This window comes from Botryllus schlosseri, chromosome 11 (assembly GCF_051294905.1).
Source record: "Botryllus schlosseri isolate E-star chromosome 11, Bs_hap1, whole genome shotgun sequence".
NCBI classification, from domain to species: Eukaryota; Metazoa; Chordata; class Ascidiacea; order Stolidobranchia; family Styelidae; genus Botryllus; species Botryllus schlosseri.
Genome location: NC_137246.1, coordinates 25,661,747 through 25,689,349, shown reverse-complemented (window position 1 = coordinate 25,689,349; position 27,603 = coordinate 25,661,747). Strand labels below are relative to the sequence as shown.

At 39.2% G+C, this 27,603-nt stretch overlaps 2 protein-coding genes across 3 annotated transcripts in view; one reads left to right on the top strand and one right to left on the bottom strand.

Annotated features, from left to right (window-relative positions):
• Nucleotides 1–27,603, bottom strand: part of LOC145450441 (lysM and putative peptidoglycan-binding domain-containing protein 1-like) — a 153,049-nt gene that overhangs the window by 6,151 nt on the left and 119,295 nt on the right. The window lies entirely within an intron of this gene.
• Nucleotides 995–27,152, top strand: LOC145450406 (TGF-beta-activated kinase 1 and MAP3K7-binding protein 1-like). 2 transcript variants are annotated; one of them, XM_080328931.1, is made up of 10 exons: nt 995–4,245; nt 12,344–12,581; nt 12,935–13,022; nt 14,205–14,317; nt 15,050–15,155; nt 16,170–16,313; nt 17,454–17,582; nt 19,254–19,418; nt 21,824–22,106; nt 25,034–27,152. In XM_080328931.1, the coding sequence occupies exons 1-10, from the start codon at nt 4,043–4,045 to the stop codon at nt 25,167–25,169; spliced, it is 1,605 nt and encodes a 534-aa protein (XP_080185057.1). In that variant the 5' UTR covers nt 995–4,042; the 3' UTR covers nt 25,170–27,152. The 2 variants fall into 2 exon arrangements, with proteins under 2 accessions (XP_080185057.1, XP_080185058.1); XM_080328932.1 differs by having other exon boundaries at nt 999–4,245; nt 19,254–19,406.

Sequence of the window (27,603 nt, the reverse complement as noted above, 5' to 3'; positions counted from 1 at the left end):
TTACGGTACCGTAATACTCGATTTCTTACTCAAAGGTAGGCCTACGCCTCCTGAAAATTAATACGCCTAATTTACAGAATTGAGTGTTGAGTCTAACTATATTCTCAAGTATGAGAAGACTCGTCATCCAGAATACGTATTCATTTCTCAACTTTGAAGATGAGACTTCAACAACCCTTGTTACGGTATACGCCATTTTCACTGGTGTTACCTTCTCGCGGAATAGTGTTTTATCTGTAGTTTCTCAATCGCTTGAAACTATAATCGGGCGGGGATCCTTATCCTTGAACTCGCCCCGCCTGTCTCGCGGTTTTGGGCGACTTTTTCATCTAATACGCGATTGATATACGTGAAACCTGAAACTCTAATAAATGACAAACCAAAACACATAAGTCCAACACGAGATCCGAAGCAACACGTCTCGAGCTAGTGAGTTCGTGACGTCAGAGTGTTGGTAAAAAAGTAATTCACACTTCACAGCTGATTGAGGTCGATAAAGAACGAGGAACAATACCCCTAGTAACGGGGAGATTAGCTTTTCCTGTTTTTCTGCCTCAATGAATTAAAAATAATAATAAAAACCAATGATTTGAAGGCCATAATGCCCTTACATTTCCAATACCAGTGCGTAACCTTGAGTGCTTAGAAGTTGGAATCCGTCTGTCTGTCTGGGGGATATGAACGTAGTTATTTACAGCTTCACACGACTGTGATATGAGAGCATGGCCACTTGGCCAGTCATCCCTAAATTCACTAATCGTGGTCGAAATTTGCGGTTATACATAGCCCACTGAGCTATAATAAAAGAACAGTCCAGTGATTGTCATTACATGTTTGGGTTCTTACTATACCGCGAGATGGCGATCGATTCTCGCGAAATTCCATAGCTACTGGCCCGCAAAATTGTATCCGAAAGTGAGTTCTCTCGCCATTCGGAGAGGCCGAGCCGAAATTATTCAGCAAAGTTAGTTGTTGTGTCGTGTGCAGACGTGTAGTTAATTGGGCAGTATGCATATAACTTCAGTTTGCCAAATTTCACGAGTGTGCTGTTTATTTGTAGAGGACTGATGCAGCTCGTGTTTGAAATGAGTGATAAATTACCCATACCTGTTAAATCACAGTTGGTCAAGTCCCAAGTCGGTTAAGCATATGTATGCACAAGGGAAGGAAGTTGTGTTGCAATGTAAATTTGAGCACGTTGTTTTCTTAAAATCATCAGTCCATTGTCAATAAATTTGGAATAGAGTACCATGACCTGAGTGAGCAGTGTCGCCAAAAACATTGATGTTTATTGCATCGATGCATTGACATTGCATTGTGTCTTATCGCATTGTACATTGTGTGTGACTTGTTCAGATCCCAACCATGTTATGTTATGTTATTGCAGTGTGGATATGCTAAAACTATTATATCGTATATTGTGTGTTCTACATTCAAATTTTATTTGATAATTAAATCACAGAAAACTGTCTCAATGACAACATTCCTGCAATTTAGCGCTTTATATAGTTTGAGGCCGTAAACCGAGAGTTACTGATTGACCTTCCAACATTTGTGAAGTATCTGCCTTATGCACCATGACCACCGTGCAGGTTGTGACTGTCAACTAAATGAAAAAATTGCTCCCATAGATTTCTTTGCAATGCTGGTCAATACCTGCAAATATTACGTTGAGCTCACATTTGTTTCACGAATCTTGTTACTTGATAGCAACCGCCTTTTGATTTAAGGTAACGCAAATTGAACAATAACGTAGCCTACTGACAAACTACGTAAATACTATAGGCTTTATGGAAGATATATAAAAACTTAGCATTCCCTTGTGTATACAAATAGTGATTGTGTGTGTGTGTGATAGTGATTGAAATTAACCCGAATATTTTCGGCTGACACTCGTCAGGGGTAATCGTCAGCAACTAGTAGAGAATTCAAAAGAACATCGTATATCAACAATCGTATCACAAAATATTAATGCTATGGTACTGTTTCTGTTGATTGATATGATCTAGTTATGAGTATGACGAGTGTCTACTTGTAAGTAAGATTTGGTCTGATCGAGTCGCGTAGGCTATCATGAATGCAGTTGATGATGTGTTTCAATTGAGAATTAGATTACTGGCACCAGTATTTAGTCAGGTAGGTAGATCAAATGATTTGATAATATACTGAATACTTACCATTACTTCAATCTTGTGATGTACTGATTTGATAAAAATTTTAATGAAATGATGATGATGATACTTGGCGTCAAGAAACATTAATACAAACTCGGCTTATATAAGTTATATATTTTTGTGCGAAGTTAATACGTCAATTATAGAATAACATAGACCTATGCAGGTGATATTGCGACCTATATTCTGTTGTGGATACTCATTATACTCAATCATTGAAAAGTCGATCTGTGATTTTAGTGGTGGGATTATGATGTTAGGTGTTGAAGTATAGGCTACTTATATAGGCCTAGGATATTAGATACATATAAATAATAATATTAAAATATGTTTGCAGTTGAACTATTAACGTATAATTGTGATTTAAACAATTGCAACCTGTGCTGTCAATTAGACTAATTTTTCATCCACAAGACTAAAATTACCTAATCTTAATTGAAGGAAACTTTAGACTCTGAAATAAATTTATTTGATGGCTGGCTTAAACGTTGTATTTGTACTGGGGTACCCAGGTGCAGGAAAGGGCACCCAGTGTTCGGAATTGGCGAAAGAATTTGGCTTTCCGCATATTACTGTTGGAGGACTATTGCGCGATGAAATGAATAACCTTGAAAATGAAGATCACGACATTATTTCGGAATTTATGAGACGTGGAATTATTGTTCCAGCCGAAATAACCTGCAAGTTATTGAGCAAAGAAATACATCGGATTACTGATAATTCTGACTCAAAAACTGAATTGTTTCTAATCGATGGCTTTCCATTAAACCTCATCAATGTAGCAGCCTTTGATCAGATTTTGAGTGCCAAACTGAACCTCAAATTTGTTATGTATCTGCAATGCTCCAAACGTACTTGCAGTGAGAGAATAATTGCCAGATCAAATTCTGGAAGTAGATATGACGATAAGGTGGAAAGAATTGAAGAAAGATTACAACTTTATGAAACTGAAGCTATTCCAGTGGTGGAACACTACAGATCTTTAGGAAAATTGTATGAAATTAACTCAGAAAGGCCAGTTAGTGATGTCTACCGGGAATTGAGACACTATTTTTTACCCAATCGCAATATAATGTCTCCGTTAATATGAATGTAAAGCTGATACTTGATACATTTTGCCTATTCATATGTCTGTATTTTCAGTGCTTGGGAAAGTTTGGAATCGTCAATGAGTGCATTAGATATATAGAATTAGAATTTTATACAATTAGTGTTGCTCTTTTTTCTCAAGTAATTCCAATTTTAAAACCGGTATCTGTAATTTTGTATTATTATTGAATAAACAATATGATATATATTATATATAGACAATAGGCATATATTATGCAGCATTATCTACCTGATTGATCAGATTAGTTGTTCGCCAACGGTCAGTAGGTCACATAGAAATCATTGAGATGATAATACAATGTTGTGGTTGCGGACCTTGTGGTCATTGATGTTTGATGATAAGGTATCATCTCTTGATTATATGTCATGCCTTGAGATTTCTTGAAGGGATGGCTTATGTTTATGCACACCGTAATGCACATTGATCAGTCATTCATTGCTTGTTTCAGAAGTGAACTGTTTGACGGAACACTTGCTGTCTTTTAACAAACTCACAAACTTTGTATAGTGTGATAGGCCAGGCCTATAGACCGATCTTATATCGAGCTGGGAAAAAGTTCGATTGAAATCTAGTGATAATTGTAGTGTAGATAATATTACAAGACCGCCATATCTGATTTCTTTTCGCTCATATCTTGCGCTTATTAAATATTTTCAGCTTTTGCATCTTGTTATCGGCTCTTTTTTTTCTTATATATAAAAGCTTGTTGATAATACTGTAATAATGGCAGCTTATTTGATATGTTTTAGTGTTATAAATGGCAAATGTAACCCCAATGAGTAGCGGCTCGTCAACTCCTAGTCCTAATCGGAAGGCCTTGCAAAGGTCAGGGGTTAGCTGGACAGATGATCTACCAGTCTGCAAATATTCCGATGTTGGCATTGTGCCAAATGCAGTGTACCTTCCCGATGGCAAGACCATGGAAGCTCATCAATATTCAGATTACTCCTTCAACTTCAGGTAAAGTTTTCTTTCAAGTACTCTGTGTTTGTACTATGTATTTTGTTGTGAGAATTGTGATATTATGGATTAAAAATCTTGCAAGTCCAAACAAGCCTTCATGTTACTTTTTGTTATTAAAACCATGAAAACATGCAAATCCAGCAAATGATATCAAACATAAGATGCTTCGGCTCTGCAAAAAGATGTTGTTCTGACTTGCATGTCACATGAATCAATGATAGTAATTTTGGTAATAGCCTATCCCGGATATAACTATTTGGAATTGTTGAATCAATCCCTTCTGAGATCGTTTGTGAGGGGAGAGCATAAAGATGCTTCTTGCAGTTTATCACCCAATTGATAGATTTGGTGTATGATTCAGACCTAGCAGGAAATTGACTGGATTCCTCCGATGAATCTGGTAGATTTGCAATGTACTCAGTATACTAAATTGAATGTGGTCTCTTTGCATGAAGGTTGAGTACCTTTTTTACTGCCAAGGTAGTGGTATCGCACGACTGCTGTATAACAATTTTTGTTCGAGCATGGGCCAAGTTGGTCTGCTAGCTTTGTCAGTAGATAGCATCTTAGCTGTCATTGGGAGGGAAGGAATTTTACCGCAGACATTCTTAAGCAGAAGCAACTATAACATTCAATTTTGATATCACTGATAAAATGTTTCTTTTGTTTAACTCTTCATGAGGAAGTTGTCTTTCTTGATTTCTGGTAGTTGATAAAATTCCATGCATTGTAATGGATAAGCATCAGCCTCTGGTCTTTCTTTTCCGTTCTCCATATACCGCCTTTGTTAGTAAAGTAATTATCATACTATAAGTTGATTTAATATGACACATGACAGTATTTGTTTGTGGCATTACATCCAGTGCTAGTCGTATTGTAGCTAACATTTATTGCGTCTGGTGTAATGAAGTCATGACCTAGTGTTAACCAGATAGGCCAACTGTTATAACCAAATTTTGTTAACTATGCTATGCTGCCATAGTACGTGGTGTCTGAAGTTCAGCAATGCAATCATAATGTTTCTATACATCGGGCTCATATATTGACCAGTGTATCATATCACCAGCGCTATGTTAAAATGTCATGTAGGCCTATGTAGCCTAATTTCCTTATACCAGTACTGGAATTGTATTATGATTGTACCTAACACTATACTTAACTATGTAATGTAACTTTCATTTGACCTACAGTGTCCAAGTTTCAACTGCTTACAGGAAGGCTCTTGTTGTTTTTGGATATACAATAAGTCAACAATCATCTTCTCCGCCTAATACACTATTTTTGACATCCTAGTGTTTACGAATTATACACTTGGAATAATACACAGTTGTGATGTAAATCTATAGCACCCGATTACAGTAACTGGAGTTGTATGATGATATATACCAGTGGTTCCCAACGTGGGCGATATCGCCCCCCAGGGGGCGATTTGGTGGTCTAGGGGGGCGAAAATGACGAAGGGGGCAATAGGGGGGCGAAAATAGCGAGGGGGCGATGACGCGTCAAAACGGCTGACTTTTTATTTTATTTTTTTAGGCAACCCACAGAAATTTAGTTGCAAAAGTATCAAATTTGACGACATCGAGCCGAAAAGTTGACCTTTTTTTTTAGTCAACCTGCTTACAGTTTGCATGCCCATTTTTCGGTACCCAAAATTTGGGGGGCGATGATCGGTGTTGAGCTTGAAAAGGGGGCGATGGGTCGAAAAAGGTTGGGAACCACTGATATATACCATGATCATAACGGGTGGACTTTGCATATGTGTCACTTTCACTTACTTTGTTTGCAATAACGAACAATGATGTTGCATACCGTATACCATTAAGGTAACTCAGATCACAACAGTAAAAGATATAGGCTACAGATTGTAGGTTGTTTTATGTACACAATAGCCATCTAGAGGAGATGGGTAATTAGAATGGTCATGTATTAAATTCAATTGTCAAATCGAACGTAATCCTGTCTTCGTGTAGCTACTCTTTAGCGACTTGTCTTGTTATCAGTTTGATTATATACACGGTGGTATTGAATCTGAAGCTTCGTGAAGCTTGCAAGTACGGAAATCGTGTTTATATTATCGGTTTTGCGTCACTTGCGCTTGATTTGAGGTTCTGGCGAGTCAAATTTCACTACGAGCGGGATTTTTGACATTCTTGTGGCTTGAAAATATCATCCCGCTTATTATCCCTGTCTCCTCGGCTCCTGTGGTAGGTGAGTCACAAATAGGGATGTTTTCGAGCAGAAATTCTTGACAAATTTTCAAGTCTGCTTTAAACATATATACAAATCGTTGTCACAATGTATTTTGGGTAATGTTAGCTTCCAATTGTGTGTGTAGAAGTCGGACTTCATTGTCACACTGCCATGCAATGTTGGCTTTCTTGCTGTTTATTGCAAGTGTAATTGTCAGTTTCTTGTTTGAAATTGGAATTTGATGTATCATGGACTGCATGCAACCTCAATTATATCAAACTACTAGATTTGTTAGCTTGGTGTAATAGAGCACTGTCGTGTGAATATATAATTTTAATGTGATAAATCTTGTGAGTGCAATCTTTCGTCTAGAGACATTGAATAAACAATTTGCATTTACTAATAGAAAAGCATAACTTAACCGTTTCGCACCGGCGTGTCTATTTTTCGACATGCCGGTACGAGAGAAGAGTACCGTAATTGAAACCACGATATATTACATATTAATCGTGCCAGGTCGTTGCTGTTCATTTCTGTAAATAGATATTGTTCGTACTAGTTCATTGATACCTTGTTATTTGATATTTATTATATCGAAGACGTCAAAATCGTGTATCAAACACCGTAGATAAATATGTTGCAAAATACACTGTGTCGGCAATTCGCGCGTCATTGACCCCCCTCTCAGATAACGTTCTGTATGTTTCGTTCTAGCCGTCTTCGGGCATAGTTGTTTCATTATGTGAATAGCTAGTGTCCATACAAGTCCACATGTATCTTCATATCTGATATTAGTTACATCTAAGCTGATCAAAAGCTATGTGATAGGCCGCGTGACAAAAATATCCGCCGAAGCATCATTTCGCAGACACGCGCGTTCCTCATACCCGTCATATACACTGTCGTTCAGTTGGTTTCATTCGTCATAACCAGCTGTAGTTTGTTGCTATGAATAGCGATTGTCAGTTTCTGTTTATATTTTGCTAAAGCAACTATACTAGTTAGTTCTATACCGCTCAAGGTTATATTTGAAAACCGGGAAGCGAGTTCCGTCAGACTACCATACCAGCTTCAAGCACATGGCTGAATACCCGTCACATAAAGTGAAATATCTCGTGTTCTAATAACCATAAACCTTCATAGATTGTGTCTGTGAATTGTTGTTGCCTATATGATTCTAAATAACGGCTAATGGTAAAGTATAATTCGGAATACATACAATAATACTGAGCGATTATACCTTCGCAAGAGCGTGCGTCTGGGTATGCAAAGAGCTGTCGTACATCGATATATATCTTAGGTTGTAGTAATGATAAGCATTTGCAGTAAATCATTATGGTAAGGACTGTAAATATCCGTCTACGAATACTAAAATGACTAATATAGGGTCACAACAGTTTGAGTTATAAGCCTTAGAAGTTACCATAAGCGCGCTCATCACTCGGCATGACTCACTCTCTCGGCGGCCTGCCGCGAGCTGACTAAAACGGTCGGTATTGTTTTGATTAGAAATTAGCGCCTGCTAGACGTAGACCGTCGACTCAGGGCTCTCTAGAACGATGAATTCCGAGCCTTTACAACACACCAGACTGTATCGTCGTCGCATACCTATACCAAGGTTCATAAGGTCCGCAATTTAGCATTTATGTTTCCAACCAACGTTTTCTCGGCTTGCTCTCGATATAAGTGGCCAGACACAGAGCTCGAAATGATTTGAGTGGCGCAATCGGATCCGCATTGAAATTCTGAATCGAACGCTACCTTGTTTACCGTGCTCCAATCCCATTAAGGCACAGTTTTTCGATTTTGAAAATTGAAGTAAAATTTTTTGAAAATTGCAGCCGATGCCATTCGGTTAATATCCGGCCTTTACCTTTCTGCTGTCATGAAAGTGATTCGCTCTCCTGGTTACTATATGATCCAATGGCTCCATGTAGCACCATACCCAGTCAATATGAGTTGATATTCTTTGGTAAATTGTTTGTGTACACTGTCCCATCCTTTACATCTACTGCTTATTTGATAATATTACATTAGCGTGTAACGCTGTGTAGTAATATCCATTCTGCATTTGACAAATACTTACCTTCATTGCAATCCTCACATTGCGTGAGAGTCATTGCCAATAATGAGAATGACAACAGGTAATTACGCAGGGTAGGTAAGTAATGAAACTGACATTAGTTGTATTTAACTTTTCGATTGTGAAATATGATGATATGACCAAATGTTTCAACATGACTTCAGGTTAATCTATCAAATTGCAATTAGTTTCACATTGGAAACTGCTTCTAGTTGGTCAATACTAATCTCTCTAACGATTAATTTCATATGTACTATGTTTTTAACTGTTTACATGATTTGTAAATATTATTTAGCTAGTTAACTAGCTGAAATTTACAAGTTAAGATCATCACTATGATGACCGCAAACTATTCACTCGGCCAGTTTCAGGTATTTGGGGTGGAAATGCTCATTGCATCTGTGCCGATGAGCCTGTGTTGTGACATGTTCCACCTTTCCAGCCATGCCTTTAAACTCACAAATGGCTTACTGTCAGTTATTCCACAAAAAATGAAATGATTTTTAGTTTATGGAATTCATGACCGACTATTGTTAATACTATTTCTTAGTCAGCCTGTTATATTACACAAAATATAGTCTGTGTTACAATACTTCAACAATTCTTCTTGATGAAACATAATTAGGCTTTATTTGTAAGCAGTTGCCACAACTGTTCAAACTTAATAATAAATCCCTCCTAAATTATGTTTATTACTATACACCCCGTATACTTATGACAGATTCAGTAAAGATAAATAAACACGTGCTAGCTGGACACGAATTGCATTTCTATAATTTCATATTTCTATATTCATATAAAAAATGCAATTCGTGTCCAGCTAGCACATGTTTATTTATCTTAACTAAATCTGTCATAATGTATAAGGGGTGTATAGTAATAATCTCATGATTTCAAAAGCTTCGGGCAAGGCATTATTAGACCTGGAACAATATGTACTAGATTGCTGTGCTTCATCTGGTAATCCTTATAATTTTATGCTATTTCAAGGTTTACTGTTAAAATTCTACTGTTGATTGTCGGGTTTATCGATTTGTAATCTGTTTATCTCTCGTTTTTGTCGGAAGCGTTAAATTGGTAATCCTTTATCAAAACTGGAGATTTCTGTGTTCTGTGTGTCATGCATTGTTGTCATTGGCACAAGCACTCTGTGTCTTCAACACTTTATAGTCCGACTAATCACTGAAGCGTGTGTTCTGTGAAACAATAGCCATTATTGTCTAAACATAAAGAGAGATCCTTATTCGTTTTTTCTGAATTTTGACGCAAATTGAAATTTGGTTTTGAACAATGATAACTTTTATGATACTGGTAATGCGTCATAAATGTGTCTCTTTGTGAAATGAGATATGGAATCTGCCTTTTGGCAACCAGAATAGTTTTGACATGCCTTGTCTGAATCTTTTTGTGGATGGTTTATAGTATAACGACTCTTCATTTGGGTGTTCATATTTAGAATGGCGCCTTCTATTTATGAATGTAATTCTGTTGTCTTGAGAAAGGACTGTGATATAATTGTGGTCTCTTCAATGAAAGGGGTATATATGTATGATAATAGTAGGTAATCTAATTGTAGCTTATCTTATATACTGTCTGTAATAGTGGCCTTAGTAGGTTTTCGTATAAATAGCATTTGTGTTATTGAATTCATTCTTGTACAGAATGCGTTGAATCTCTGATATACACTTTTCAAATCTTGATGTCCGGTCTCCTGGTGTGGCACAAAGTACTAATTGTAGTAGACCTTACCATTAGCACCATGCTGTATTTCAGTAGGTTAACCTTTCTTACAGCTCTCACAGTACTTGATAGAAATTTGATTACAGGATTAATATGAGTAATACTACCCGATTAATGAATACGTATCTGTTTCAATCGACGCCAAGTATGTCAGCAATACATTTATAGGTATACTAAGTACCTTTGTGCTGCAATGTGTTGTAGAACGCAATCTGCCATTGAGTTCAGAAGAAGAATCTTCATAGCCCAGCTCTGATTTTGAAGTAAACATCTGATGGGCTGCTTATGGGCCGTATGAACTTGGAAATTGAATATGCTGATTTATTTGGATTCCATTGCAAATATAGATGTCGAAGGCTGCAATTTGATGAATGTTGTAGTGTATAATAAAAAGCATTATTATCACATTTTGTGTTGGAGTATTTGATACGGTACCAGTAAGTTAGCAGTTAATGCTATAATCCTTATTTCCCTTTACCTATAGAAATAGGCTAGGTACTGGTTTCATTATAACACTATTCTATAACATGTTATGGAGTGTTAACTTGAAATAGGCATCTCGAACAAGTTAGTAAACATGTTGAAATGGACAATCGTCTGCATCGGGGCTGTCCGGCTGTGGTTATCAACGCAGGGCCCCGAACAGGATTTATAATTTGGCGTAATGTGATGCCGGATTAATCAAACTTATCGAGGATTGATTCAAATCCATACTTGGCAGTATTAACTGATGTAATACTGTGTTTTTTTAACATTGGACTCTGAATAGTATATCTAATTCATCTTCGTTTTCCAAATATTTTTAACAAAAAATACACTCGAGCATCGCACACTTATAGTTGCAGCATGATTTCGTTCTGTGAAATCTCCAGACATACTGTCTCATAATTACGAGCTTCTCGTAGGAACATGTTTCAAGTGTTTGGACAACAGAAGAAGGTTTCGTTAAGGCATCTGATTTTCCTGTAGGCGATATTCCACTCCACTATTATGGGATATCACGTTTCTTTCTGTGGTTATGCGTATTGTTCTCGATTGCATCAAGACATTGAAGTTTGGTGGTTTTGAAACTAGATTTTCATGGATCTGAGGTTGTTGACTGATGCCAATGGGATGGGTGCAAATAACTGAATCTTACAAAGATATTAGGTAGAATATGTTATTCACACCAAGCCATACTTGTGGTTAATAAGTAGTTGTATTTCTCGTTTAATATCTACATCTATACACCTTCACTTTGATTGATTAAATTCTTAACTTTTTAGGCCAAAGAGTACAGCTCTGTGATCAGTGTATTCTGTATAGGCCTAGGCCTACACATTTTGACTTAGTCAGACTACACCCACATATCTTTCACTGTCCAAATATAGCCTAGCTGCATGATTCAATGTGGCTGATGCATTAGGCTTATATTGCGATAACAATTTCCAAAAGGTTTGAATCGGTGGTTCTCAACCTTTTCTGTGTCATGGTCCCGCAGGCTGTGACTCTAAAAGACTGTGGTCCCTTCAGTGAAATAAATATGTATTTGTTTAACTTTAAAGAACAGCGAAGGAAACGAAATCAATGAAAAAAAGTTAATGAGTGATTAAATGAATTATACCTCGGGCTCAGGCTTGATTTTGTTTTAGCGAGCCTTTTATATTAGGCTTGGTCTTTGATATACGATATTATACGATGAAAAAACATGCTTTTAGCTAGCTTTACAATACTATAGCCTAAATAGGGGGTTTTTGTGTCACAATTCTATGTTTCTGTAAATTAATACCGGTAGGGCCTACATGTTGCAATCCATTAATGAAGCCTTTTATCGTTGCCCCCGTTAGACTGCGGCCCACGGTTGAGAACCCCCTGCCCCCTGGTTTATATTGAGTGCATAACTTGGTATGCCAACTGCAGCACCTGATGAAATTGCAATGAGGAGACGGTGATTTTCTGATTTACAAGGAAAATGTGTCTCAGTTTTCATGAAACAAAACTATAGTCTTCTCGTATATGATCTAATATTTTACACATGAAAGCTTGCTTCTAATATGCATGGTATTATCTGTGATTTACCGCAATGGTTCTTTATTGCAGAGCTGAAAATGGGTGTTACCTCTACGGGCTGTTTGACGGACACGACGGCGTCAAAGCAGCTCACTTTGCGGCTTCGCGACTGCCCGCAGAATTATTGTTAGGTCAAATCAATCCGTCGTACAATCCCCCTGATTCGTCGATACGAAAAGTTTTGTACCAATCGTTTAGCATTGTCGAAAGAGGCTTTTTTGAATCAATCGATGATGCGCTGGCAAAAAAGACTTACATGCAGACGCAGGTACGTTTTAGTCGTTTGTACGGTAAATATTTGATCATTGAAATTTTGGCACATGAATATGTCACATGACTGAAGATGTTATAATTAGTTATCTCTTATTCATTGCATCCTCATAGTTCATATCTGTATTTGAAGATGTGCTGATTTGCTAGTCCACTGCCACTGATTGTGATGTTTTTGGCACGACTACCGTTTGTTTATACTTTGAAACGGTTTCAATAACACTTGGAAGATTCCAACACAATCACTCATAACATTGGCTTGAACCTTCGTAATTAAGTAGGTGTTTGTATTTCTAGACATATCTCTGATTAGTTGGCTTCACTTCCTCTGCCATGTTGACGCTTTTTCAGATCCCGCATCGCTTAACTCGCGAAGCAGTCAAAGAAAGATGCCCTGAACTTCATGCAAGAATCACCGCGCTCGACAATGAAATTAAAGGTAAATTTGTAGTGCATGTCTTCAATTTAACAATAATGATGATCTGCTCGAGCGGAATTTGTTGGAACATGTTTTGATGTCACGAATAAAAACAGGGAGGGTGTTAAACTCATGGCCTGCAAAAGCCCTAAATAACGTCCAATTGTTTGAAAATGAATAGAACAACATATTTCAGTATTAGCTGAGCGAAGTCAGCCTCAAAATGTTAAGTCCCAATATCAGATATTCACAACTTACGCACTCAATCATAAGATTCATACCAATTGATCATAGAATAGTGTTGAATGTTTCAAATCAACGCACAAAAGCCACGAATATACATATTTTAAAGAAAAGAGAATCGTTTTGTCACTTTCTCCCAACTTCATGCAAACGACGATTCTGCGAGACATGTTTGGGACCAGTGTTCCCTCTAAGCTGCGTACGTGCGCAAATGCGCAGTGCTTTCACGGTCTCTGCGCACAGAAAATCTAATTTGCGCACAAAAAATCCGAAGTGATGACCTTTTTTTTAGTCGTTACGCATTGTTTTCTGCGCAGTGAGTTGATGAGTGTGCGCAGACCCGTCAAAAATTAGAGGGAACATTGTTTGGGACTGACTAAAAATTGTTTCTCTGTCACTGGTATGGCCCCTGATTAATGTTGCCAGTTGCCCAGCCTATCTGCCAAATGCTTTTATATGAATTTGATGACTGGACTGTTGACACGCGAAGTCCTTTTGAATTCTCAACCAGCTGTTGACGATTCTTCATCGCAGTGAAGGTCAGCTAAAATTATTGTGGTTTATTTCAAGTTTATGTAAACATTATTCAGTTATATATTGAAGTTCTGTGTCTTCAAATACTGTCATGTCTGCTCTAAACTGTCATATTTGTTTTAAATTGTACCTATAAGGTTTGTGGCCGGTTGAAGCCGCAAATATGATGATGTGGCACGTGTTTTACATGAGTCTTACGCCCCTGCTCTACAATGACCAGTTAAATACCCACCAGCAAGATTGATTAGATTCAGCTTATGTAGAAATTTTTGTTGACCAAAGTTTGATGTTGGGTTGCTGGATCTCGGACACATTTTTCATCTCACACACGGTATAAGATATAGTTTATTGAAACATGGACATTGCTCCAATATAAACTTTAACATCATAATTTGTGTTAATTTAGTTTTGTCTGCTCTCTTTCAGGGGGGACTACAGCGGTCGTGGCGCTCGTTATTAATAATAAGTTGTTTGTCGCAAACGTCGGGGAGTGTAGAGCCGTACTTTGCCAGCTCAACGCAGCCCAAAACTACCTTGAAGTGAGTATTAATGTCGTATCTCCTAAAAGTTTTGCGTTGAAAGCAGCGTCGGAAGCGTTGCGTGTGCAGTAGGGTTGTTCAAAAAAAACTTTTTTTCCAAATCTCACTCGCCTACTGACTAAATCGTCAGGTTGTTCACGAAAACGATGCACACCAAATTTGACTCAATTCCAACCAGTAAAGGCCGTGCAATCTTGAATTGAAATTTTTAATTTATTATTAAAAATAAAATAAAAAATTCTCAAATTTTTCTGTCAACCCCATGAAATTGTTGAGCTGTCTTCAAAGACGATGCAAAACAAATTTGAGTCAATTCCGACAAGTAGAAGCGGAACTATTTGAGTTTTTCCTTGATAATCCCCGGATCAAGGATAATCCGACAATAATCAACGAAAAACGCGACTAACTCCGCTTCTACAAGTCGGAATTGACTCAAATTTGTTTTGCATCGTCTTTGAAGACAGCTCAACAATTTCATGGGGTTGACAGAAAAATTTGAGAAATTTTTTTTTTCATTTTTATTAATAAATTAAAAAATTCAATTCAAGATTGACTGGTTGGAATTGAGTCAAATTTGGTGTGCGCATCGTTTTCTTGGACAACCTGACGATTTAGTAACTAGGCGAGTGAGATTTGGAAAAAAAGTTTTTTTTTACAACCCTAGTGTGCAGTGTTGGGCAGCATTCATGGAAATGACATTTTTCAAGTATGACTATCGTTCTCTTTCTACAGGTTCAGCAACTCAGCGTGGATCACAACATTTATCAAAATCAAGAACTGGCGAGGTTAAAAAATCTGGGTATTAATATTGAAAAGTTGCAAAATCGTGGGAAATTAGGTGAGTTGTTCAACGTGCCGTAGAGAGTCTGTATTCTATGTCACACCGCAATGCGATGTTGAAACTAGGCAACCCAATAAGTCGTCATTGTCTAAGGCAATTGTATAATGTGCACACTAGGGCTCTTCAAAAATGACTTTTTCTCTCCAATCACACCGGCTACTTGATAAAATTGTTAGGTTACCTAATTTAAGCCTACACACCAAATTTGGTTCAATTCCAACCAATAGCCGCATTGCTACAGGAGAAGAAAGTTTCTATTTATTATATAAAAATAAATAACAGAAAATTTTCAAATTTTCTGTTCACCCCATGAAAATGTTAGGTTGTCTATAGAAACGATGTTCACCAAATTTGGTTCAATTCCAACCAGTGGAAGCGGAGTTATTGCCGTCGAAAAATTTGGATTATGAATAAAATAGTATTTACGGTGACCAATTCTTTAATTATTTATTATAGTGGTGCCCACCGTAAATACTATTTTTTTCAAATCCAAAATCTTCGAAGGCAATAACTCTGCTTCTACTGGTTGGAATTGAACCAAATTTGGTGAACATCGTTTCTATAGACAACCTAACACTTTCATGGGGTGAACAGAAAATTTGAAAATTTTTATCTAATCAATAGAAACTTCTCCTGTAGCAATTCGGCTACTGGTTGGAATTGAACCAAATTTGGTGTGTAGGCTTAAAATAGGTAGGCCTAACCTAACAATTTTATCAAGTAGCCAGTGCGATTTGAGATAAAAAGTCAATTTTGAAGAGCCCTAGTGCACACAGCAATCAATGATAATAACACTGGTCTGCAAAATTTCCCTAGATTTTCACTCGCTTTTGAATCACTATTCCAAAGATCACAGACCCGTTTATGTCCACACAAGTCAAAAGTCAACTCAAGTATTTCGCTAGCGATAAATTTCTGCATCGTTTTATTCTAATTTGACCCTGACACTCCAGACGCGTGTTACAGTTAAGACCTTTAGAATCTGTAGGAGTAACTCGTGCTTTGTACCAGGTATAAACGAATGCGCCCGGTGCATCGGAGATTATTCGGTGAAAGGCGGTTATAAAGAAAACGAATTTTTACGAAACGCTATCAGCGAACCGTCGATAGCGGAACCCTCCATAACGGAAGGGTTGATCATGGATGACTATCCAGGTGACAATTATGTGATATTGTTTTACATTCGACACTTTATACGACCAAATACTTATGATTCACTAGCCCAATTCTCTCCGGTACGATTGGACTAATTGTTAGAATGTAAATTGTCTTTCCAAGTCATGAATGATGATAATCCCATCAGGAAAACTTGACAGCTTTTCCAACTTGGATTATTATAATTACGGCTACAAGTTTTTCCAGATTAGATTTACCGAATTCTCGAAAAATTTGACATTAAGTCAAGTTTCGTTACACAGGGTTGTAACCAAGTCGCGAGGTTCCGAGTCGCAAGTCTCAATCTCGCTTTTATAGTTTTGACTCGGAGTCATTTTCAAGTCACCGCCGAGTCAAGTCCGAGTCCAAGTCATTGGGTTTACTGATCAGTTCCGAGATAATGTCGTGTGGAACCCACTTTTTACAACTCTGCTCGGTTGATACCGATAGCTTCGCATTCATAATACACTAATTTTCCTAACTTTCAACAGTTTTTGGTAGCATTTTCAAGTACTAGTACTGATAGACAAATTAACTATAGTATTATAACTTTACTATTCTTCGAAATTACAATGAAATGCCTGTCTTGTTAGACCCAGCCATATGACTTGGTCCGATATCAAATCATGGTCCGTTCTTATGGGGATGAGAATAGCAAATGTATGTACAACAAGTTTGGCTCATTTCGCGCTGTAGGCTACTGTACAGTTTTCCTGTAGCAGTTTCAGGAAAATCAGAAATTATATTGGAATTAGAGCTAAGAAACATTTCACAAGTTAGATTAGAATTAGAATTGGAGCAAAGTAAGATTTCACTAATTAGATTAAAATTACATTACCGGCATTTCACTCTAGTTAGACTAGAATTATTTAGTTGTCCAAGTCTTCTATCAGGCTAGGCTCGTTATAATCTCTATATTTTCCATTCTATTTTGCTTACTTTACGATCTGATACTGAGCAAGTATACGCGCCTTAAACTCTCAGTTCGACGGACCATTTCTGTATTTCATGCAGCGTAGCACAAGCCTGGGCAGTAGTTGTGATATGGTGCACGCAGAATATTATGTTGTGGACAATTTCTAACTGGAACTCCGAGATTTCAAAGTTGCAGATGTCATGTGACGTGGCGTTTTGATTCAGGATCGTTTGTAATTCTGATGTCGGACGATCTGTACAAATCCGTGCAGCAGTGCGATCGTAGCGTAGATCCGAACGAGTATATCGCATCCCTCACGTCGAGACAACTACTGGTGCAAAGTTCCATCAACGGTAAGGCACATTACATTTTTTTACCGTCAAAACCGCATTAGTGGAATTGGTGTGGTGTTGACTGGGGTTGGATTATCCGAATAGCGGTTAACCGATTAACCGCACGTTATTTTATTATCTGATATCCGGATGTAATTCTGCATGTTCACCGGATAAAATAGGATCGTTGATAATGCGTTTTTCACTTTTCAGTAAGCTTCAATAAGTCGTATTATCAGTGTTGCGCGCCGCCAATTAGCGAGAAGCGTTTTGCCAATTAGCGAGATTCGTCTGCGCACAATGTAACGCGACGCGATCTCCCGATGAGAAGATCGCGAAATTCGGTCATTGATTACCGCACGCTCGGCTAACGTCGCTGACCTGATTTATCGCGTCTTCAACAAGCCTACAGTTCCGCTAGCTTGAAGAATCGCATCTGCAGTAGGCCCTGTGCGCACGATACCGTCACTGGCCTGCACAATCGCATCTGCATTGGCTTGGTGCTCACGATATTATCGCCGGCCTACACAATCGCATCTATAATAGGCATGGTACGAAAGATATCATCGCTGGCGTAACCATCGCGTCTCGGGCCTGGAATGCGTTGGGTCCTATCTCTCGGTGGCTGGGAGACAACATGCCGTTATGTGTATTCTGATTAGCGATCGTGATTGATGAGTGACATCGTGAAACTGATTGTCATCGAATGTTCGCAAACATGTTCGTGCGGGCAAGCTTAACTGATTTCCGTTGATACTTAATTTGAAAAAAATCGAAACCCCCTCATTTTATTTAAGACACCCCCCCCCCCTCTTATTTTTTGGCTGGGTAAGTGCCTGATCACGTGAATTTCTCAAGAAGGAATTAGAGCAGGCTATCACGTCAGCATCAATCAGCCACTCCTGCTTATTATTCAGCCCATTTCTGTCGTAGCAGAAAAAGCATTTAATGCACGCGGACTCTCTCTGTTACAAAACTTCGGTCCCGGCTACAGGATGCCACAATTGATGCAGTGTGCTTTATAAGGAGAGCGTTGCAGAAGCAGCGAACATTAAATTTGCGTGATTTTTCTCGTATTCGCTCGGACCGCGCGTGCACGTATAGATCTACAATAACACTGTGTAATGATTTTGCGATCCATTTTTCATGCAGACCTCGTGAAATAGATTGTCTCACTGTTTATAGTTGTCAGCCGATGTTATGCAGGAAATAGAATACACTAAGCCCGATTTTGACATAAATCTCCTGACTGGACATCTTCCGTTGAACGCGGTATCTAAACCACCTTGGCGTGTACGACATATTTCCTTCATAACATCGACTGACAACTATATAGGCTAAAGTTCGATCTCTGCGTGACTGCTGGAGCGTGATGCATCTGTGGAAATTTCAATACATTACAGCTCCATTACGGGGGCGTTCTGAAGAAAACGGCTGCGACCAAGATTTCTCTTTCGTTTTGCCCCTCAATTTGAGACCACATTTTTAGAGTGCAGTGCCCCTTGAAGCAGTTATTATCTGGGTAACCGGTTAGATAAATGCCAAATATACGGATATATCCGTTATCCGGATAGCGAAAATTACTGATATCCGAACTAACCCTAGTGTTGACATGGCGAGACATAACGATAATGCATCACAGTAGTTTCTTGTTGTTTGCGACACCACGGCAAAAGCGTCTGTACGTCTCAGGTGCCGCGCAAGCCGTCGTCGAGAAGATCGCACATCTGCACCGTCACCATTTCAAGAGCAAGTCCATGACGTGCCGTGGCGACATGACGCTGATTATTCGCAATTTCAGCCATCCCATCGGAACCAATGCCATCCCCAAACTTTCTTTCGTAGGTGGGTATCAAGGTGGGAATGAGTGCCACAACATGTGGTGCATTTTAGTTCAAATTATGTGTCATGTGTCGGGCAGTGTTGGGATCAAGTTACTAGCTTCGAGTCGCGAGTCAATTTGATATCGAATTAATTTAATTACACTTTCAACGGCGCGTTGTATGGGTAACATATACATTAAACTATCAGCCCACTTCGGTAGCTATCCGCAAAATAGATGATAGGGTATGAAACTTCAGTAGGTTGAAACAAATTGATATCATCATCATCATCATCATCATCATTGGTTTATTAGCAATTTTTATCAGTTCAATACACCACAAAAATGCGATACAATGAAAAGACAGGTAGACGTGGAAGCTACTTGGAGTAGTCTATGGAATCAGACACCCACCTTGGCCTAGACCAGAGGTCTCAAACACGCGGCCCACGGGCCGCCTGCGGCCCTCGAGACAATTTTGTGCGGCCCGCGACGGCATTTTGGATTTCGAAGTGTTCGACAATATTTAATTACCATTTTTTTTAAATTCGATAACTTGAAATTCTCTTTATAACTACTCCAGACGCCAGAAAATACTCATCAAATTTCACTATTACATTACTTTCAAAAGTTACGACGCAGTGCAAGATTACCTATTACGTGACATGACTTGTTTACGATTGTTAAACATGACCCGTTGATGATTCGTACTGAAGATTGTGATTTCAACTTGGGCGCGACCTTCTGTAGAATTAATCAAACTCGGACTCAATGTGTGATAAAAATGACTCGTGTTGAGTCTGTTCAAATATTCAAAGGTAAATCTGACGCTGATCAATAACCTAGTTATCACGAGTATACCCGAGACCCAGATTAGGCTGTATTGCTCTAATGCGCTGATATCAGATCAATCTTTGTAAAATTCTAAACTTCTACCCATAATTGCGGCACGTCAAATGTCCGCTGGCTGCAAAATTATAACGATGTCATGACACATTTGCACTATCACACGGTCTCTACAATTAATTATTATGACAGACTATGCCAAGTACAGCAACAATATTTTTAAAATATCTAAAAATGTTATTTTTTCGTGCCAAGCGTGAATTCACAATGCTAAATCACATTTTTACGATGCGTGCGGAATGTCAGTCTGCAAGGTCCCGTCAAATAAGGCCTACTTGGAAATACAATGAATTCCCCTATTATTGGTGCTGCGGCCCGCGGCGCAATCAAAAATGGGAAATTGGCCCGCGAGCACATTTGAGTTTGAGACCTCTGGCCTAGACGATGTAAAGAAGAGGCATGCACACTGAATAAAAGTAAAGAAGATAGCATAGAAAAAGAAAGAGACAAGAAATAGGGCGACATGTCATGGGAAGCGAGATCGATAGGTCAGTCGTGGTCCGGTAATCTTGAGGATGGACTGTATTTATCCAGTGGTAATTGCTTGCATTTCGACTTGATGCAATGCACAATCTGCATACACATTAATAGGATGCAACTTGGGCCTCTATCAATTGTTGACGAGTAATAAGAATGTATAAACTAATATATCGGTCAATTAGCCACTGAGCAGAAAGACACTGCTATAGATAGAATATAACTAGTCTACGACAAGGTAAGCTCCAATGACTCCACGCCTTGTCACACAGATCGTATCAGAGTGTCGACAACATGTACTTCCAGGTATAGCGACTTAGTCGACACCGATAACTTGAAATTGACTCAAAAATTTTGCTTCGAGTCACAAGTCAATCATCAATTTTGAGACGTCGAGTCATTTTTGCAAAGTGACTCGAGTCACGTCATGAAAAATTGTTGACTCGAGTCGCCCGAACACTGATGTAGGGGTAGATGTGAGTGCTCGAATCATTACGCTAGGCTCTAGTAATTTATACGGCACTAGATGACGAGAATAATTTCCGACTCTGATTATGTTCTTGTATAATCATCGTTCACTAGTTGACTCGAATTATGAGAATTATGACCCGATCACTCTCATTATATTCTTGCCTCGGTAGAAGTGGTAATCACGTCTTCGCCTAGATCAGTGGCTCCCAACCTTTTCCGACCCATCGCCCCCTTTTCAAGCTCAACACCGATCACCGCTCCCCAAATTTTGTGTACCGAAAACTGTGCATACAAACTGTAATCACCGGCGGGTTGACTAAAAAAAAAAAGGTCAACTTTACAGCTCGAAGCCTAAATTTGACACTTTTGTAACTAAATTTCCGTGGGTTGACTAAAAAAAAAGGTCAGCTGTTTTGACGCGTCATCGCCCCCTTTGTCCATTTTCGCCCCCTTCGTCATTTTCGCCCCCCTAGACCGCCAAATCGCCCCCTGGGGGGCGATTTCGCCCATGTTGGGAACCAATGGCCTAGATGATATATTATATGTTATGTCTTCATATCCCTACCTTATATCCGATTTATTACAGGCGTTGACGAATATCCGGTCACTGTGCCTTACTTGCCGGAGAACGGGATAACATCCAACTTCCGATTGGTCATGCCCAAATCGTCTATGCCTAATCAGCACCGTCCTTTGGGTTCGTATTCGTCAGGCAGCCCATCGTCAGGCACGCCAACCAACATGCCAAATATTAATCCCGTGGCGGGTGCCGCATCAACCGCTCATAACTCTGTGCACGGACTGAGTATCGGTCCCAATGATGATCAACTTGAGAGGGAGGATGAAGACGAAGGAGATCAGTTCTACAGGTATGAGTTTGGTCTACCGAACCCTAGATCTTGCGGCGCTTCTTCGATATACGCCCGAGATCAAAACAGTGCTCCCCATGACACTCGTAAATGTTTCCCCATGAACACGATAAATTTTACAAACGTCAAAATAGTTTTTTTTGCATTTGAATAGACGGATATTAGGGTTGGGGAATGGAGATATTGGTGTTTGATGTGGGTTAGGGTATCCCAAGATTACGGTTGGGTGAGGGGGTATTGGGGAAGAGAAAGGAGGGGTATTAGGGTTGGATGTGGGTCAGGGTCAAAGTTTGGTTTAGGGTATCCCAAGATTAGGGTTGGGGGAGAGGGGGATATTAGGGTTGGGGGAAGGGGGTATTAGGGTTTATGTCAAAGTTTATGTTTGGGTATCCCTAACCCATATCCAACCCCCTCCACCAACCGTAATATTGGGAAACCCTAACCCACATCCAACTCTAAGACCCCCCTCCCCCAACTCTAATATCCCCCTTCCCCAACCCTAATCTTGGGATACCCCAACCTCAACTTTGACCCTAACCCAAACCTACATCCAACTCTTATACCCTCCCCCAACCCTAATATCCCCCTTCCCCAACCCTAATCTTGGGATACCCTAACCCCAACTTTCACCCTAACCCACCTCCAACCCTAATATCTGTCTCTCCAAAGACAAAAAACAATTTATTTTGACGTTTATAAAATTATATCGTGCTCATGGGAAGCACTTGCTGGTGTTACGTGAAGCACTGTTTCGATCGTATATCGAAGAAGCGCCTATCTGGCTGCCACCTACAGTTGGTCAGTGAAGATGTGCTTCTACTTTCTTTTGGTACTCCAGCAGGTTGTGCCAGTTGAGCGGTTACCAGGGTTGTAACCAAGTCACAAGTATCCGAGTCACAAGTCAATCTCACTTAAATTGTATTGACTCGAGTCAAGTCAAGTCATTTTCAATTCACCTCCGAGTCAAGTCCAAGTCTTCGAGCAGAGGGTCGAGTCCGTGTCATCGTATTATGACTCAAGTCCGAGTCCAAGTCATTGTGTTGAGTGCTCAGTTTCCAGATGAAGTCTGTTAAACCCACTTTTTATAACTCTGTTTCGAGATGTCGAATGGTTCGCATTTATAATATACTAATTTCCCTCGCTTTTAGCAGTTTCTGGTCGCATTTTCAAGTTCCAGTACCAATAGACGAAATCCCAATAGCGTGGTTACTCAACTATTCTTCAAAATTACAATGAAATGTCGGTCTTGGCCGTCCGAGTTTCGAGTCATATGACTTGGTTCGAGTCATGCGCAATGGCTTGAGTCCAAGTCGAGTCAATACACAGAGTGACTCGCGTCAAGTCGAGTCATCAGAAAATCGTGACTCGGGTCGAGTCATGACTCGAGTCATTACAACCCTGGCGGTTACAATTTTAAACTATTTCTGCTTCATAGTTTTCTGTTGCAACGAACAACACATTCATATTCGCGATTTATTCACTATAAGCTTTTCAACTGACCCTCGTCGGTAGTGGCCGTCAGTATAATACGGAGATTGCAATTCGAAATGTAAAGATGAAATAGGTAGTGTGACGTAAGAATGGTATAACAACAACAACGAGAGAAATCACAAAACCAGAGCGTTAAGCAAAAATGCAATTATCTGTTGTTAGGCAAAGTTAAGCTGGTCAGTGACAAATTACTTTTTCGGAGTAATTAAAGTAGGCTTTGGTGGCACTTATGTGTTTGTTTCTTAAATATAACACCATTACAACTCTCTTGGGTGGTATCGAATGCATGCGTTCATGATATAGACCAGTGGTTCTTAACCTTTTTCATATCGTTACCCCCAAGAAGAAAATGATGGGATGCAATTACCCCTTTTCAAAAAATAACGTGACATCATCATAATATCACATCATAACGTGACGTCATAATGTACACTGAAATTCCTGTTGAAAATATCATGTCAATGGGAAGGCTGAATCTCTTTTTGTGTTATCCGGTGGTGCAAACTGATTTCGATACTTCGTTTTGATAGATACCATCGCAGAAAATCCTATTTCACGGCAATAAGTTGAATGAAATTCAATCAGAAAGTTCAGTCTCATGCTGAGAAAGATTGGTTATTCATTTTGAAGGCGAACACAAAAGGTTCCAAAATCTTCCCTCGTTTCTTCGAAGGCATTTTGATGATGTTAAACTTATTTTTTCTGACTAGACTAGACCACTACACTTTTCAATACTGACAACTCTATTTCTATGATATTGTTACTGCATTATAGGTGTAAAGCTGAACTTAGACGACCCTCGTTGTCTTTCAATTTGCCAGCATGCGTAACAATATATGATCCCCAAGACTGCTAAATAAATTGGACTTACCTAGCACTATACCAAACTACATTCGACCCTGTTATTCATAATCACTAGTGGTTAATATGGTATCACAGCAGGCATGGTGTGTTAAGTGAAACAAAATATATACAAGCGCGCAGAAATAAAAGTTAGCCTATATTCATATTTACGTCTATTACCCCCCAAAAATTGGTAAATTACCCCTTTGGGGGTAATTACCCCCAGGTTAAGAACCACTGATATAGACTACTCACCCAGTTTCTGAACCTATCTGTTCAGGTATCAGGCTTGTCCAGTACTGATAGACAAACTGGCAATAATGTGGTAACTTCACTATTCTTCAGAGTTACAATGAAATGTGTGTCTCGAGCCGAGTCCATACACAAATTCACTCGAGCCGGGTCATTTTGAATATTCTGCTTGGGTGATATTGATATCATAATGTAGTAATTTCCGTCCGTTTTAACACTTTCTTGCCCCTTATTTTCAAATACCAGTACTGATCGACGAAATACCAATAATGTGGCGGCTTTAATATGCTTTCGAAGTCATTAACTTGACTCAAGTCATTACATCCCTGAATTATTGCCAGGTGCGACCAAGACGAATCGCCCAAGCTCGACGCCAACGGCCGCGTTGAGTCGTACATCAAGTTTGACACGTTTTTCCATCGCCAAAGGACAAAAAGCAGTGACAGCGGCCGGCGCGTGGCTTGGTCGAAAAGGTGACGCATCAAACAGTACCACAGAGTACGTTACGTATGACTCGGCGAAAAGCATTTCGTGTGGAACGCCGAGAGATGTCAGGAGATACTTGCGATGAGATTGAGACCTGCCGGCTGCTACAATCTAACTGGATAGGTTCTATTTATCACGATAGTGAAGTTTAACGTCTATTACAGCAATGCTTGAGTGCCCTCTACAGACATCTTGTATCTTCCTTGCTTCAAGTCGGTGTCATCGACATCTGGAAGGAAGCTAGGACTCGTTGAGGGAGTTGAGTGTTTGAGTGCACCATATGGACAGTCGCGTGCATAATAAGGACCCTAGCCCGGTGTTTTCTTAATCTGCAAACCTGAAATTTACAATGCTATAAAACAGTTGCGGACTGGGGAACATTCAAAAATCATAATTAACCCAAAATGCAATTACGACAAATGTATGCACCTCAAAACTCAATACAGGAGACTTCATTTGGTGTCGCCATTTTGACGTTAGACGTTGTTATATGTGGCTCCATTGAAGTTTCTGCGGAGTGAAGTCATGTCAAAAACCGGTAACTTTATTTTGATTCTTCGGGTTCTTTTGAAATAAATTGGACTTTGCCGTTTGTTAGCCGCTAATTTGTGCTGTCGAAAATTAACGAATTTTGTTTGAACACTCCTCTTGGCTTTTACATATAACTTGTCTTAAACGACTTGCGTGCTACTTTCAAGCCGTTTCTTGGAGCAGTTCCACCCTTGTATTGTATATGCGAAGTAAACAGTGTAATCGATATTACGACACATTGCAAATCTTAATTTGTAATTTGATATTTCATTTCTAATTAATTGTCAACATTTTGCATTTTTGAATTGAGATAATAAATTCCGATATATTTGGCGGGCCGGCAGGAAAGTAGGCACGGAAATCCAGTGCTATAGAATACTGGTTCACAATACTGTGCATCAACAATAATGTTGAAAGAATAAAACCATTGAAACATGATTCTTAACCTCTACTAACCCGGGGAACCCTTGCGCCAATCTACCTGTCTTCTGAGAACCCCTAAATTTTTGCCTGGTCACAAAATCGAAAATTTATCACATTACACACATGTAATACATAACTATAGAATACTGGTTCGTAAATTGAACTGTGCATCAACAACAGTGTTCCAAGAACAAAGCCATTAAGACATGATTTTCACAGTAAACAAAAAGATTACAATGACTATCTGCTGCATATCGGTGTGACCTATCCTCCTTAACCCAAAGGACCCGGACCTCGATATCATTGTGCAGTGTGCCCGCACCGAGTGACCTTATCGTGCACGTGACTTCAGATTTTGCCTCAATGCTGCAAGACTAGTCAAAATCCACCATTAGGTGTGATTCTTAATTGTTCTGAACGTGCCTGATATTTATCGGAAAATGACAAATGCACTTGAAGTGAGAAGATCGAATCAGCAACTAGTCTCATACCTGGCGCGCCGAAATTTAAATTGCAACACTGAATTTAAATTACTCTAACACTGTATTTCGCGTTCATCCACTGGATTCTTTGTCAAATCAGTAATGAATTATGTCTAACTGGGAGAACAGTTTGCGTCATCTGTACGATCATGGATCACTTGCTGAAATGAAAAATGCACACATTGCACACGCGCACTATTCATGTTCCATGCAATGATTTTTTTTTCGAAATGCTGACTGCATGAACTATTCTGGATGTAATTGTCGCGAAGCTGTTATTATTGACTGGAGGTTGCTTTTTGATTGGACTCGTCTGTAAGTCGTTTTCGTGCCTCAAATGATAAAATGTTCTTCTGCTACGATATCTGCTATTTTATGAAGCCGTGTGTTGGAGTTAAGTTGCTGATGACAAGTGTCATTACTTCTTGATTTTAAAACGTTTTCATCTTACTGGGCTGGATCCCGGATTCTCGATATTATACTTTTTCCTTCTTTACTTCCTTTTGATTCATATAATAAACACAGTAACTGCTTCTGAGTGATTTACAAACTCGCTTATTACCGTGTGTTTCACTTATGGAACGCAGACTCGAGCTCATGGGTTGTAGGGACTGTATATGCGTAAGATTTCTCGATTAGGACCAGGTATGTGCACTTGTGCAGTCACAAAATCCAAAGTATTTGCGATAAGTAGCAAATCTTGGTGTAGTTGTGGTGTGTATCGATGAAACGCGATAAATTCAAGTTGATTTGAAACCAATGCATTGCACTCATGAAGCCGATTTGACTGGATACCTTCAGGGTCATTCCGGTGTGATCCTACTTCGAGTTTCGGCCGAAATTTTATACGGGATGCCCTTCCTGCCGCAACCTGCTTATCTGCTCGTGTTTGGGACCGGTACTTGAGTGAGGTCTCTTTGTTGGTGGCTGGGATTTAGGGTGAGGGCCGCCGATGCTATTTGAACCCGGACTTGCTTCCAGGTATAATT